This window comes from Mixophyes fleayi, chromosome 6, assembly GCF_038048845.1.
Source record: "Mixophyes fleayi isolate aMixFle1 chromosome 6, aMixFle1.hap1, whole genome shotgun sequence".
NCBI lineage: Eukaryota > Metazoa > Chordata > Amphibia > Anura > Limnodynastidae > Mixophyes > Mixophyes fleayi.
In genome coordinates, this window is record NC_134407.1 from 30144185 (window position 1) to 30161152 (window position 16968).

Genomic DNA, 16968 nt, shown 5'->3' on the forward strand with positions numbered 1-16968 from the left:
AGTACATATTGCTTGCCTTGTCATTGGTGAGTGACACTATGTTGTATCTATAATGTAAAGAGGGGAATAGAGGCAGGAAATCAGAGTGAGTAGGAAGTCCGACTGAGTTATATAGTGGAAGGAACAGGATCCCCCAACAGCACAAAATAGTGATGTGAATAGATATGTGCGAAATAGCAATGCAATTTCACATGAGTAGAGTTTTGCAGTGAAACAGGCAGAGTTGCACAGTTCCAATGGAACAATGGTGTAACAAACTCAGAATTCCGCTCTGTACTGTATTAGTAATTTTGCATTTTGCTGTATTTATTGCATATGAATAAAGTGAGAGTCAATTAATGCTGTTGTGTGGGTAGAGTAAGAATGATAATACTCAAGGACAAATTGGTGCAACATGCAAAACTCTGCTGCCAAATACGGAATAAGGCAAATATTTTGTGGATCAGTTGTAAAAATTACACTCTGCTCTGGATGGGACAAACACACATCTTTATGAAATAAAGTTCATACATCTAGCTTATCTTTTATATCATTGAACATACCAGTACGGCATAATACAGATGGATTGTCATTTTCAGAAAAAATACCTAGGAATTTGCTCACAATTTTGATGATTTGATTGCTAGACAATCTATGGATTATGGAAATGACAGTTAGAGTTAACATAATGAACCTTTTGATTTGAATCCACAGGGGTAAGAATGTGGGTCACGATGTGGATATCCTAATTACATGTCCAAGGAAAGGGGTCGAAAAAGATATTTTGCACAATACCATTAATGTGCTAAAAAATCAGGTAAGATTTTTCTTCTTCAATAATTTCATTTTACAGTTTCAAAGTTTGCATTATACTGTTTTTACCAATACCAAATAACTAACATTTCTCTAAAATAGCCAGGAAATATGTTGCATAAGTTTCACTTTAACTTATTTTTAAAGCAAGTAGAGGTTAATGATGCTTAGGGGAGGTCGCAACTATTAATAATAGATTCTATGAGATCTGAATGCTAAAAATTACCCAGTGAAACATAAATTATTTATAATAAAAGTAAAAAATACAGTAGCTCTATGCAAATGCAAAACAAACATATTATGCATTTTTTTAAAAAAAAGCACGGAAATCGCGCATATGTACATCTGTATTTAACAAGGAGATGATGTAAAAGATTACACTGCAGGATATGTCAATACACATGTGGAATATAAAGTATTCAGTGATTGTCACCTGTTAATAATAATGGGCCTGTTCATTAAGGAACTTAGGCAAGAAATTTCTTACTTAAGTCTCCTGTACAAAACCATGTTACAACGCAAGGGGGGAAAATTAGTTTTCTATTTTGCACATAAGTTAAATACTGACTGTTTTTTCATGTAGCACACAAATACTTCATAGCTTATTTTTACACTGAAATTTAAAGTTGATATTTGTCTGTTACATGAAAAAACAGACAATATTTAACTTATGTGCAAAATATAAAATTAATTTTCACGCCTTGCATTTTAACATGGTTTTGTCCAGGAGACTTAAGTAAGAAATTTCTTGCCTAAGTTCCTTAATGAATCATGCCCGTAGTCATTAATTGCAAAACATTAAAAGAAACCTAACCTTTTTTTTAAATTTACTTTTGATAAAACACATTTATTAGAATGCTATTAATGTCTACTGTACATAAAATGCATTTTTACAGTTGCTACTACATGTTCTAGCATACATACAAGATCACTATTAATCTGCACTTGTACCCGATCTGTAGCTGATGCAAGTGGTATGACAGAAAATCACGTACCTTTGAGATGCTCAAACCTTGAATCGGACATCGCTCCGGTTGCTCGAGCTTGGCACACCCTTACTATACATTGACTACATCCATACACCCAGTCCTCTTCCTGTTCCGCCTATGACATTGAATAGGCTGTAGTAAGTGACCTTTGAGCTTGATGATGAATTGGACGTAGCTGCTTTTACTGGCGCATGGTCAAGTTCTGGGCGTGTGCAAAGCGATGTTACGCAAAATACGACACATATCAGCATTTACTTCCCTTAATGAATCAGGTCCTAATCTCCAAGGTAATAGTACCAAAACCAATATCTTAATTGCTAATGTCAACTTTCTTAAATTATTATAATATACAAAATCCATCAAACAACCGCACTTTCAAGCCTCTGAAATGTATTTCAATAAGCTGGAAGCATTGTTTGTATAATCATCGGAAACATCTAAGTATCAGTACCCATATCATCGTCCAACCATAACACAACACCGATAGCTGCACAGAAATGCCAGTGACTGCTTTATTTTTGGTGGCTGATAGCAAATTGTTCTCCAAGCCTATTAGATTGTAAGCTCCTTTGGGCAGAGCCATCAATACTTTCTGTTTTATGTAATCGTTTATAATTTGTTTATAGCATGATCTCCTCAGTGTACAGCTTGTTGTAATACAGTGTTGTGAGTGCCATTGTTGATGTATTTAGGATTGTGAATCTATCCTTGATGTGTCACCCAGGCTGTTACTTTTCATCTGTGAGTGTCTGCATTTTTTTGCATTGATCTATAAATATATATATTCACAAATAATAAAAATTGCAACTCGTCAATATCGTAGAAATCGTAAAGCATAAACTCCTTTATAAAGTTAATACAAATAAAGATTGTTTCTTACGTAAAAATATCCCAAAACTCTTTGATAATTAATTGTTAAATAATCGTGTAAAAAAAAAATTCATCAACGTTTCATCAAATCTCAAATGTCTAATAATTTAAACTCTTATAAACTCTTATGTAAGGATTTCGGCCACTAGTTCTTTAAAAACTAAAGTCCTAATACAGAAATAAATAGATCATGAATTCATTGGTGACTGAGCCAAGAACCATTTTTTGCTCTTAGGAGTTGCCATCTGAATTAATGTTAGTGGCTACTTATTATTTTACTCAGACAGGATTTGTAACTAGCACCGTCTCAGTGCCATTATGTATTTTTATTTATGTGATATTCAACAGGGGTCACCATTTGTTTGCCTTGAAGCTCCACCCACTGTCTTGCGTCACCTTTTGTTTGCCTCGAAGCTCCACCCACTGCCTTGCGTCACCAACCGCCGGTCAGGAAGCTGCGCTCCCTTTCTCATAAGTGATGTAGGGAAGTCCTGGTGAACCTGTGTCTCCCCAGGTGTTAAACTACAAACCCCAGCATGCATTGTAAGGTAAAAGCCAGGCTACAGCTGACCGGGCATGCTGGGAATTGTAGTTTCACAACACCTGGAGAGCCACAGGTTGGCCAGGCCTGCTGTAGGGTGTTGGAAATTATTAGAGAAAACTTTTGGAAGACCTCACCTGTTTCAAAGACTCTTCAAGGACTTTTTCATTATATTTTCGCTTTAAATAGTTTTAAATTGTCCTCTTTTTACGTTATAAAAAATCTCCATAGACTACCTCTTTAAAATAGAGAAGAATTGTTTTGCTACAGAAACTAGATTAGATTCCAATAACTATAATTATAACCTAGCTATTAAAATTCCCTTCAATTACGATTGCAGAACAAAATATGAAAAGTTGATTAAAAACAAAGGCACATGTTGATGAATAAAATTCATATTAATCTTCTGCCAGCTAACCTAAAATGTATTTATAATAAAGCAAATAATTTGGTAATTAAAATTATCCCACTAATGGACATGGACGCACCCAAAAACATATTAGTACTTGGTTGACAGGGACAAACATGTGGGATGCAAAAAGAAGGGAAAGTTATTAGCGGAAAACCATGTAACTCACATTCAGTTGGATGATATCACCATATTATTATTATTCACATTTATTTATATAGCGTCACTGATTCTGCAGAGCGGTACAGAGAACTCACTCACATCAGTTCCTGCCCCATTGGGGCTTACAGTCTAAATTAACTAACACACATACACACGCACACAGACACACAGACTAGGGTCAATTTGTCAGCAGCCAATTAACCTTCCAGTATGTTTTTGAAGTTTGGGAGGAAACCGGAGCACCCGGAGGAAACCCACGCAAACACTGGGAGAACCTACAAACTCCACACAGATAAGGCCATGGTCGGGAATTGAACTCATGACCCCAGTTCTGTAAGGCAGAAGTGCTAACCACCTAGCCACTGTGCTGCCCTAAAACACCATAAAACAATTACTTGTAAGTAATTCGAAAAGAGTTAGTTATGATTTATATACATGTGATAAACTTTCTTTTGAGAGGACACAGAAAGTTACATGTAAGGATTAATGACTACGTTCATAATATTGAATTATCTGCTGCACACTAACTGTGCTCGAGGCTCAGTCTACACTCTTTCCCATATGCCCCAACTTTTTTCAGGCAGCATCAGGATGGGGGGGGGGGTGGCCACGTCATGCTGGGGGTGCATGACCACTTTTCCCAGGACATTCCTAGCCCCGGGGAATGCCTATAAACTCCTTCATTGACGTGCGCACCAGTATAACATTCCCACCGAGAGGGACTGTCAAATCGGGAATGTCCCGCTTAAATCAGAACGGTTGTGAGTTATGTTTTCCTGCCTGTTTTACAATGCAAAACATGGGTGTCACGAGGAGGTGTGGTGGTTTATATACACTCTGCTGAATCCAAAGCTTGAGAGACACGCGGGAAGGTGGCGTTTTGCCTCGCTATGAAGTTAGAGGGGAGTAAGAACTTCTGAGTCAATATGATTGGTAAAACTCAGAATTGTTGAATCCAGAAATCCAAACCGCTCATCTCTAGTCATGACACAGGATTTTGTTCAACAAACACAGGTCAATTGTGTCAGGACGTGCGTTTTATAAACACTTTCCCACCACACTCCATTGTATTTTTAACACAACAATCCCACTAAATAGTAAAAGTGTAAGATAATATAGAAGGGAATCATACAGACAAAAGCATGGTAATATTAATGACTCTTTGTCCCTCCTGGGACTTGAACTCAGAAAGAGAGAGCAGTCTAATGCTCCCACAGGTTGGCACACGTCCCTGGGTTTGTATCTCTTCCACACTGCTTCTAATAGCAGATAGCACTTGGTCCTGTACTCTTACTTTTGGTAAGCCCACACTGGCTACCTAGATACAATAGATATGGAAAGTGTGAAAAAAATAAAACTTTTGAATTGTATTTCAATGATATACCTTACGTGAGGTCCTAATATGTTTTTTTTTCTTTTTGAAGGAGCGGCTTTTTTTCTATAACCTTATTGAGTCAACATTTGATGAGACTAAACGTCCCAGTAAGAGTGTCGATGCACTTGATCATTATCAAAAGTGTTTTTTAATCCTCAAACTCCTGAAAAAAGAAATTGAAATTGAAACTACAAGCAATGGCAACTGGAAGCAGCCTAATATTACTGACCTGAGGAACTGGAAGGCAGTACGGGTGGACTTAGTGGTAATACCGTATGAACAATATGCCTTCGCAATTCTCGGCTGGACAGGCTCCCCGGTATGTCAACCTACTACTGTATCCTTGGTAGCCTTAAACTGAAGATAGGTGCAGTTTATAATACTAGCATATACTATTCTGTCAGTACATTGTTATGGGGGTATAATGTAGTTATGCTGAAATATTATATTGTAAAATAGGTAACATCCACACAGGACTTATCAATGAAATATGTAATGTATTCATAATCAATGTTAACATCAAATGCAATTTTGCTTGTTTAGAGTGGAAGAAAATAATTGTAATTCCCTTGTCACTGTGGGGTTTATGCCTCAATTTGATAAGGTGCAACTAAATATGCATCGTAATGCACATCGTAATGATGCCTATTTATGTACCGCTAAGAAGCGTAATGCCGGGGATACTCTGGGAGCCTCTGCGAAGTGACCCCTCTCCTGCAATCTCATTTTCCTGCTTAGCGCTGCCGGTGACAGGAGGATATAATATAATACTGTATCGGGTTCTGCAAAGCCAGCGAGGCTTCAGCAGGATCCCATAGGAAATGACAGGTAACGCCATCCTGAGATGGCGTTACCTGTCCGTACAATGCAAAGCTTTTCAAAGCTTGATGCATTCCAGAACATCGCAGTCCCCATATTAATCTATGGGGGCTGCGATGCTGCACGGTATTAGCCAAAACAGAGGAGATGTCTGTGAAGTCTCCTATGTTAGGCAGTTAAGTTAAAAGTTAAAAGATGCGGAAACAGCCGTTTCCACCTCTTTTAAGTGGAAATTAGCTTGATGCATAGACCCCTGGTTCTGGGGTGCATAAACGGGTGATGCATTTCCTCACTTGCACTTTCCTCTGCCCTGTCTAGCTGTTGGGTATGGGCATAAGTGACCGGAGGGTCCCCGCAATGACTGTTAAGTGTGGACACAGATATTAAGTGCTGGTGCAGTAGATGTTGCAGATGGGCGCCAGACCACTTCTATATTGCAAAATAAACTATTTATATTTCTCCTTCACTCCAACACATCATTAAATGGTTGCAGTAATAAAGTAAATATGTACAGTTCCCATATTCATCTACAGTCTCCTCCTGCACAGTTCTTAACGGCTACATGGACAGAATATTAATAGAACAGTCACGTTTAAAATAGTGACTGGCGCACTTTACTCTCTCTCCGCGGTGTTCACTCATCCCCAGTGTCAGAAGGCACTGACCTTCTGCATCATCATTCAGTGAAGTGTAGACATTATTTTTATTTTTGCATGTATTTTTGCCAGCCACCCACTCAAAACCTCATCATAGAACATGTGTATAAGCAGTTACTATGGCGTTTCCATTTGCTGTGACAAAGGACAAGACAGCCCTCATTTCAAATATGACCTTAATATTTTATTAGCTCGCTACATGCAGAGAATATTATAATTACACTGTCTAATGTGAGATTGGAAAAGCAATCCCGCTCCTGCATGACTGATAGCACATGTATAAAAACATGTTTTCTTAAGAGGAAGCTTATACCTAATGGTGTTACAGGATGCTCTATTGAAATACACTGCTAAGTCAATCAGTATATCCCCTATCCTATTACAATCAAGAAACCATGATTAAATTGTAACGTCTTGTAGGAGGAAATACAATGTGCTTCTAAGGTTCTGTCTTACACAATGTTATTATCATTTACTCAGTAAAAATGAAATCCTGCACATAGATAGAGCCACACTCTCCCCTAACAGATGCAGAATTCCTCGGGCTGTAGTGAGCAGAAAACAATATGTAATTAGAATAGTGCAGACAGGCAGAACTAACATTAGCAAAGAAAAGTGATAATACATGTGAGTGGTGGACAAAGTGTATATTGTGTTCTGAAAATCAGTTTTCCATAGTAATTTACATTGAAATCAGCATAGTTGATATTCATAGATACTTAGGACAGGCAGAGAGAAAAATCATTGGTGGATTTCTTTTAATCAATCAGTCCTCTTTCAAGGTTGTTTTTGCTATTATCTTTCATCTTTAAATTGTTAGTGTATGTGCCTGGTTTATTATTATTTAGCATTCTAGTCTCCTGTTACTTTATCTTTTTGAAATCCCTCTATAGTGGTCCACTTTTCTCATGTACAACAATGCCTCTAACCTCCTGAGACGGCGATAGCAGAAGGATTGCTATGGTACATATATGGCCGCGATTCTTGTTACATAGGCTTCACCGTTCTTTGCATGGGTAAGGCTATCACTGGAAAAAGCCAGTGAATCTTAATGTTGGCAGGAGATACCTATGGCAATAGCAGTGGTATTGCCAATGTTCACCCCTTGATAGCTAGGGACAGGCCCTATTTTCTTTAAATACACTTGTTTTCGCCAGAGATATGGCTTTTCTTCCTTTGCTAAATAGAGCCCTATAGTATTAAAAACATGAATGTACTGATCTTGTGCAAGGCAGTAACCTGTCCACTCGTGTGATTGATAGTGAGGTCAGGGATGCTGTCATGATGTGAGTAGTCAAGGTAAGCAGAAAGCCACAGATTTAGATTTAGATAGTGGAAAGAGCAGGGTCCTCCAACAGCACAGAGTAGTGATATGATACTCTTTAGTATTGATGCAGTAAGACAGTGGTTTCAAGCTCTCTATAAGAATTAAAGTATATACAGCTTGTTATCCATCTATTCAGTTTGTTATGTTAGTGTAACAAGATCTTACAATTTAGAAAAAAAAATGGTACAGAGAGACACAAGGAAGGAAGGGGCTGTGATGTTGTGGTACGCCAGCCACAAAATTGGACCTAAATGATCTCTAGGTAGGGAAGTAAAAGAAATTCCACTCAATATGTGACACATTAAAATGATACCAGTAGGATTAATGATTTGCTTCTCTGAAGAGATTCAAGTATTTTCTTTAAGGATGTGAAACTAAGGTAGATCTTACTGTAACTTGTAAATAATTTGAAACTGAGTTATAAATTCAAGAGAAAAACCTTGTAGTAAGTTGTTATGACTTGCAGTATTTTACTTTCTTATGTACTTTAGCTTAAAAAGGGAGAGTACTTAGTGTAAAAGTGTATTCAGTAAGCAGTGGCATGGAGGTAAAATTCAGTGAAAGATGGAAAGTACTTGCTAATTGTACGTATTGTGTCAGTGAAACAAATTGCTTCCAAACATTGTATGAATAAAAGCTAAAACACAGTGGGCCTGATTCATTAAGGAAAGTTAAGCAAAAAATTGAGTATGTTTTCTTACTCAAATTTTCTGGACAACACCATGGGGTAAATTTACTAAACGGCGGATTTGAAAAAGTGGAGATATTGCCTATAGCAACCAATCAGATTCTAGCTATCATTTATTTAGTGCATTCACCAAAATGAAAGCTAGAATCTGACTAGTTGCTATAGGCAACATCTCCACTTCTTCAAATCCGCAGTTTAGTAAATCTAGCCCCATGTTTCAATGCAAGGGGTGCAAATAAATTTATTATTTGGCACATAAGGAAAATACTGGTTGTTTTTCCATGTAGCACACAAATACTTGATAGCTTATTTGTACACTGAAATTTAAAGTTGATCTAAGGCATGCCCTACCCCAACTATAAATCTCTCCTCACATTTTAAATCCCCCCCCCCACTCCAATGCAACATGGTTTTGCCTTACTTACTTTTGCTTAACTTACCTTAATGAATCAGGCCCAGTATGCTCCCATGAATGGATTTTCCTATTGGGCACAGGGCATGCCAAGGTATACTAGTAATAAGCCCCAGAAAAGGCACAATAAAACATTTTTTCCTGGGGTTAGGGCCGGTGCTGCCATTGCGCGAACCTAAGTGGTTGCTAAGGGCGCCAATGGTTAGGCGGCACTTAAAATACTGAATGAGTGACATAATATCACTTATCCTGTGTATTTAATGTGCCCCTGGCACCCTCCACGTGGATCAGAGGCTACTGACATGAAGGAGAAGCAGTCAGTGGATTCTTAACGGTGAAGCTTTTGACTGCTGCACCTGAATGCGTGATGGGCTGGGCAAGTGGCACTGGGCTATAAAGCCACTGCCCAGCACCACTTTCCCAGACTAAAGGGAGCGTGAGATGTCTCCCCCGTTCCTTCCCATCTGCTAAAGTAAGAAGCAGTGCTGTATTCCGAGGAGGTTAAAGCACTGCATCCATGGGGGAGGCACTGCCTAGAGTGTCCACGGTGTTTTTGCTGTACATATCTGGAGCTGTAGGCATGCGGTAGAATGCCATACGGTAAGTACTGTGCTTCATCCATAAGGTAGAAAAAAAAACAAAAAAACATTCATATCAATTACGAGATGAGTTTTTACTTTGTCTTATCTTTTCATTTTTGTTTTAATAGTCTATGCAATGTACTGATAGAGCCTTCTTTTTGAGAGTGGTTTGTTCCCATGGTATTTTTACTATTAGTAAATAGATTTTTCATAGAGTAAACTAATACATCTTATCAGCAAAAATGCTTTACATCTCATTCAGTTATCTAGTAAAAGTATCGTATCACTGTTTTCTCTTATCGTTAGCAATTCAAGGAAATTAAGTTACCATGTTAACACATTTTGTAAATAACAGCACAATCATACTATATACACATCATCATCAACTTCAGAATTACTTTCCTCTACAAGGTTTAATTTACCCACAGCAAACATTAATTCATTGTCTTGCAGTTATTTTCCTGACACATCATCCATCATCTACATCTATTTCCGCTCCCCGGACTGCCTACTGGAATCTGCAATAGTCTACCTCTTTGACATCAAGGGGTTATAAAAGCCATCTAATTAATTGCATTTTTAAATATTCAAATAAGCCTCCGAAAGGAGATGGTAATTCTGGAAAAAGCCATTTATATTTTTCCTAGGCAGCATTGCCTGAAATTATCCCTATTGCAACTCTTTGTTCTCGTATGTTAAATTAAAATTGCAAATTGATATTTAATTGAATGGTTTTCCCTAATTTTAGTTGTTTTGTCCTCCATTTTGTCATGACACATTTTAAACAAAGTAGAGAAAAGATTGCTAATTAAAATTCTTTACTGTTCATAGAAGATCAAAAGTTTATATATAGCACATTGGAAATGGAAAATTATGCAGTGATAATGAATTAAGCAAATGTAAAGCTTTTCGACCCAAAAAAATATACATTAACTGTATGAATGGCCATATTTACATCTATTCATTGCTGTCTCATACCTCATTTATGGCAGTATCTCTCAATGGATCCAATCCAAATGCAATCCAATTCATCTGAATAGGATAAACACATAGAAATAATTCAGCCCTAATTGAATCCATGGTTCTAAAATGCAAATAATACAATATAAAGAATGATGTGCAAAATTAGCAGCATGTCAACCCTACTGCCCGAGGCCTGGGACTCTCCGCATATACAGGGCTGACTATATTTTATTGTCATTTGTAATGCAGGCATTTCATATAACTATGGACCTTTTTTCTCTTTATGGTTATTACTGTTTTTGTTTTAATTATTCATATTTATGGTAGCATAAACTAGAAAGTCCAGAAAAGGCAATCAATATTTTAAGAGAACTCAAGATTTCAGTCTATCTCCTTCAACCAGTCATTTCTAGGGTAATAAGCCCATTAGTTCTTGGCCTCCATGAAGCCCTCATATAGGGCTTCTTTTCATTGTTAATTAACTCCTATATTCCATGTTTCCAAAATCATGTTGCCTTACTAGTTTAGGCTGAAGGGACTGGTCTTGTGCTTCCCTCTGGTCTTGACCTCTTTGACACTTGCCGCCACCTATTGCAGAATACAATATTGTTTCCTATTACTGCATTTGTATTGAAATGGGTAATGTTGATAGCTGTATTGTCACTTTTCCTATGTTATCCTACAGGCTGCTCACCAACCAAGCTTTTGGTTGGTTGCCAAGAGCCATGCATGTTTGGTAACTTACATAAACTTCACCCTTCCCACATCTAGGGCCGGTGCAAGGTCTGTAGGCGCAGCGAGCCATTTCCTCACATATGAGCAAACTTGCAGAGTGCAGTAACTGATAACAACCAATCAGCATTTAGCTGTGTCTGGCCAGCACAATTGTTAGTACTGCTGCCTTGAGGATTTGGGTTCACTCCGGCCCAGGGTGTTATGTGTATGGAATTCTTACATTCTACCTGAGTGGACTCCAGGTGCACCTACTGGTGATTTAATTTGACTTCTGACTAAACTGAATCTGGTGTGTGTGTTTGTGTGCAGGTAATAGGAAAATTAGATTGTAAATTCCTAGCATTGTAGAATGTGATTGGGCTTTATAAATAAAGGATGATAATGATTATCAAGTGTCTGGTCGAAATGGACTTGCACCGAAGTTAGGAAATAACACTCATAGTATAATATTAAGCTGCACCTAAAGTTTTTGGCCTACTCTTTGAGGAAAAAATCCTGCATATTTAAGTTTGCTATTATTATTCATAAGATGATTTAAAGATTTATAAAGAAAGGGTTTATTTGGCCAAGAACAAAACATCATGCTTTATGATAACTAGGGATGAGCGCACTCGGATTTCTGAAATCCGAGCCCACCCGAACGTTGCGGATCCGAGTCGGATCCGAGACAGATCCGGGTATTGGCGCCAAATTCAAAAGTGAAACTGAGGCTCTGACTCATAATCCCGTTGTCGGATCTCGCGATACTCGGATCCTATAAATTCCCCGCTAGTCGCCGCCATCTTCACTCGGGCATTGATCAGGGTAGAGGGAGGGTGTGTTAGGTGGTCCTCTGTGCTGTTTAGTTCTGTGCTGTTTAGTTCTGTGCTGTTTAGTGCTGTGCTGTGCTGTGCTGTTTAGTGCTGTGCTGTGCTGTTTAGTGCTGTTTAGTGCTGTGCTGTGCTGTGCTGTGCTGTGCTGTGCTGTGCTGTGTTCTGCAGTATCAGTCCAGTGGTGCTGTGTGCTGTGCTCTGTCCTTCTGAGGTCAGTGGTGCTGCTGGGTCCTGTGCTGTGTCCTGTTCAGTCCAGTGGTGCTGTGTCCTGTGCTCTGTGCTTCTAAGGGCATAGTTATTTCCCCAATATTCCCCTGTGTTTAAAAAAATAAAAAAAAGTTTTTTTAAAAAATACCAAAAACTACTTTAATATTTTTTAATTACCACAAAATTTTCACAACCAATCCTGCAGTATAAGCCCATTGGTACTGCAATATTACCAAGTTCACACATTCAGCAGTAAAAGTCCAGTGGTACTGCAATATTACAAAGTTTACACATTCTGCAGTATCAGTCCAGTGGTGCTGTGTCCTGTGCTCTGTCTTGCTGAGTTCCGTAGTGCTGCTGGGTCCTGTGCCGTGTCCTGTTCAGTCCAGTGGTGCTGTGTCCTGTGCTCTGTGCTTCTAAGGGCATAGTTATTTCCCCATTATTCCCAAGTTTTTAAAAAATAAAAAAAAAGTAAAAAATAATAAAAAATTTTAAAAAAAAAACCTATATAATAATTATAACCAAATTTGCAAAACCAATCCAGCATTATAAGTCCATTGGTACTGCAATATTACCAAGTTCACACATTCTGCAGTATCAGTCCAGTGGTGCTGTGTCCTGTGCTCTGTCCTGCTGAGTTCCGTAGTGCTGCTGGGTCCTGTGCCGTGTCCTGTGCAGTCCAGTGGTGCTGTGTCCTGTGCTCTGTGCTTCTAAGGGCATAGTTATTTCCCCACTATTCCCAAGTTTTTTAAAAATAAAAAAAAAGTAAAAAAAAAAAAAAAATTAAAAAAAATAAATAAATATAATAATTATAACCAAATTTGCAAAACCAATCCAGCATTATAAGTCCATTGGTACTGCAATATTACCAAGTTCACACATTCTGCAGTATCTTGTGCTACATATAATGGAGACCAAAAATTTGGAGGATAAAGTAGGGAAAGATCAAGACCCACTTCCTCCTAATGCTGAAGCTGCTGCCACTAGTCATGACATAGACGATGAAATGCCATCAACGTCGTCTTCCAAGCCCGATGCCCAATCTCGTAGTACCGGGCATGTAAAATCCAAAAAGCCCAAGTTAAGAAAAAGTAGCAAAAAGAGAAACTTAAAATCATCTGAGGAGAAACGTAAAGTTGCCAATATGCCATTTACGACACGGAGTGGCAAGGAACGGCTTAGGCCCTGGCCCGTGTTCATGACTAGTGGTTCAGCTTCACCCACGGATCTTAGCCCTCCTCCTCCTCCCCCCCCCTACAAAAAATTGAAGAGAGTTATGCTGTCAGCAACAAAACAGCAAACAACTCTGCCTTCTAAAGAGAAATTATCACAAATCCCCAAGGCGAGTCCAAGGGTGTTGGTGGTTGTCAAGCCTGACCTTCCCATCACTGTACGGGAAGAGGTGGCTCGGGAGGAGGCTATTGATGATGTAGCTGGCGCTGTGGAGGAACTTGATGATGAGGATGGTGATGTGGTTATTGTAAATGAGGCACCAGGGGGGGAAACAGCTGATGTCCATGGGATGAAAAAGCCCATCGTCATGCCTGGTCAGAAGACCAAAAAATGCACCTCTTCGGTCTGGAGTTATTTTTATCCAAATCCAGACAACCAATGTATGGCAATATGTAGCTTATGTAAAGCTCAAATAAGCAGGGGTAAGGATCTTGCCCACCTAGGAACATCCTCCCTTATACGTCACCTGAATAACCTTCATAGTTCAGTGGTTAGTTCAGGAACTGGGGCTAGGACCCTCATCGGTACAGGGACACCTAAATCCCGTGGTCCAGTTGGATACACACCAGCAACACCCTCCTCGTCAACTTCCTCCACAATCTCCATCAGATTCAGTCCTGCAGCCCAAGTCAGCAGCCAGACTGAGTCCTCCTCAATACGGGATTCATCCGAGGAATCCTGCAGCGGTACGCCTACTACTGCCACTGCTGCTGTTGCTGCTGTTAGTCGGTCATCTTCCCAGAGGGGAAGTCGTAAGACCGCTAAGTCTTTCACCAAACAATTGACCGTCCAACAGTCGTTTGCCATGACCACCAAATACGATAGTAGTCACCCTATTGCAAAGCGTATAACTGCGGCTGTAACTGCAATGTTGGTGTTAGACGTGCGCCCGGTGTCCGCCATCAGTGGAGTGGGATTTAGAGGGTTGATGGAGGTATTGTGTCCCCGGTACCAAATCCCCTCGAGATTCCACTTCACTAGGCAGGCGATACCAAAAATGTACAGAGAAGTACGATCAAGTGTCCTCAGTGCTCTTAAAAATGCGGTTGTACCCACTGTCCACTTAACCACGGACATGTGGACAAGTGGTTCTGGGCAAACGAAGGACTATATGACTGTGACAGCCCACTGGGTAGATGCATCCCCTTCCGCAGCAACAGCAACAGCTGCATCAGTAGCAGCATCTACAAAATGGCTGCTCATGCAAAGGCAGGCAACATTGTGCATTACAGGCTTTAATAAGAGGCACAACGCTGACAACATATTAGAGAAAATGAGGGAAATTATCTCCCAGTGGCTTACCCCACTTAGACTCTCATGGGGATTTGTGGTGTCAGACAATGCCAGTAACATTGTGCGGGCATTAAATATGGGCAATTTCCAGCACGTCCCATGTTTTGCCCACACCATTAATTTGGTGGTGCAGCATTACCTCAAGAGTGACAGGGGTGTGCAGGAGATGCTTGCGGTGGCCCGCAAAATTGCTGGACACTTTCGGCATTCAGCCAGTGCCTACCGCAGACTAGAGGCACATCAAAAAAGCTTGAACCTGCCCTGCCATCACCTCAAACAAGAGGTTGTGACGCGCTGGAACTCCACCCTCTATATGCTGCAGAGGATGGAGGAGCAGCAAAAGGCCATTCAGGCCTACACAGCCACCTACGACATAGGCAAAGGAGTGGGGATGCGCCTGAGTCAAGCGCAGTGGAGACTGATTTCCGTGTTGTGCAAGGTTCTGCAGCCATTTGAACTTGCCACACGAGAAGTCAGTTCCGACACTGCCAGCTTGAGTCAGGTCATTCCCCTGATCAGGCTGTTGCAGAAGCAGCTGGAGAAAGTGAGGGAGGAGCTGGTAAGCCATTGCGATTACACCAAGCATGTAGCTCTTGTGGATGTAGCCCTTCGTACGCTTTGCCAGGATCCGAGGGTGGTCACTCTTTTAAAGTCAGAGGAATACATTCTGGCCACCGTGCTCGATCCTCGGTTTAAAGCGTATGTTGTGTCTCTGTTTCCGGCGGACACAAATCTACAGCGGTGCAAAGACCTGCTGGTCAGGAGATTGTCCTCTGAAGAGGACCGTGACATGCCAACAGCTCCACCCTCATTTTCTTCCACATCTATGGCTGCGAGGAAAAAGCTCAGTTTTCCCAAAAGAGGCACTGGCGGGGATGCTGATAACATCTGGTCCGGACTGAAGGACCTGCCAACCATTGCAGACATGTCTACTCTCGCTGCATTGGATGCTGTGACAATAGAAAAAATTGTGGATGATTACTTTGCTGACACCATCCAAGTAGACATGTCAGACAGTCCATATTGTTACTGGCAGGAAAAAAAGGCAGTTTGGAAGCCCCTGTACAAACTGGCTCTATTTTACCTGAGTTGTCCCCCCTCCAGTGTGTACTCGGAAAGAGTTTTTAGTGCAGCGGGGAACCTGGTCAGTGAGCGGCGAAGGAGGTTGCTTCCTCACAACGTTGAAAAAATGATGTTTATAAAAATGAATAATCAATTCCTCAATGAAGTACAGCACTGCCCTCCAGATACTACAGAGGGACCTGTGGTTGTGGAGTCCAGCGGGGACGAATTGATAATGTGTGATGAGGAGGAAGTACACACTGTAGGGGGAGAGGAATCAGAGGTTGAGGATGAGGACGACATCTTGCCTCAGTAGAGCCTGTTTAGTCTGTACAGGGAGAGATGAATAGCTTTTTTGGTGTGGGGGCCCAAACAAACCAATCATTTCAGTCAAAGTTGTTTGGTAGGCCCTGTCGCTGAAATGATTGGTTTGTTAAAGTGTGCATGTCCTATTTCAACAACAGACCTCTCAACTGCAGCTCATCCCTCCTCTGCGGGGATAATGTCTCCTGTGCTCTGACACGTCACTCTGTGTACTCTCAGCCTCAGGATCTGACACTACAGCTACCATGCCTCTTGTAGCAGCCCTCACTCCAGGGCCTCTTCCATGTGCAGTGTCCCCCTCTCTCTTGGGTTCACTATAGTGGCATGGAGTTCTCCCCCTCATCCAGGGCACACATTCCTTGCCCTGGCTCAGTCACCACGCTCAGACTTCCAGGCAATGCTGGGGGAGCCTAGGAGCTTCCACCCCAGGTCCCCAGCTACAACTCTCCTCTCCTGTGTCTTCTCTCTCTTTCTGACACTTTAAAGATCGTGCCTTTAAATGAAAAAGTCAGTCTTCATTGCACGACTATGTGCAACAGGGACATTTTTTTGGGTTTACAAAGTCAAACAATAACACTACGACCCTGTCTGTCTGGGGTCTGTCAATGACGAATTGTCTGGAGCATGTTTGGAGGAGGTATTGTGGCCCCGGTATCAAATTGGGTACCGGGGCCACCCCACTATGCAGTCCAGATACTTGTTTGGTGGAATTCCGACA

General features: G+C 40.6%; 1 protein-coding gene across 1 annotated transcript in view; it reads left to right on the plus strand.

Annotated features, from left to right (window-relative positions):
* The window catches only part of DNTT (DNA nucleotidylexotransferase), a 230303-nt gene that overhangs the window by 162387 nt on the left and 50948 nt on the right, over positions 1-16968 (plus strand). The window contains exons 8-9 of the mRNA XM_075216179.1: positions 694-796; positions 5188-5457. Coding sequence (XP_075072280.1) covers positions 694-796; positions 5188-5457 — 373 coding nt within the window. The remainder of the gene's footprint in view (positions 1-693; positions 797-5187; positions 5458-16968) is intronic.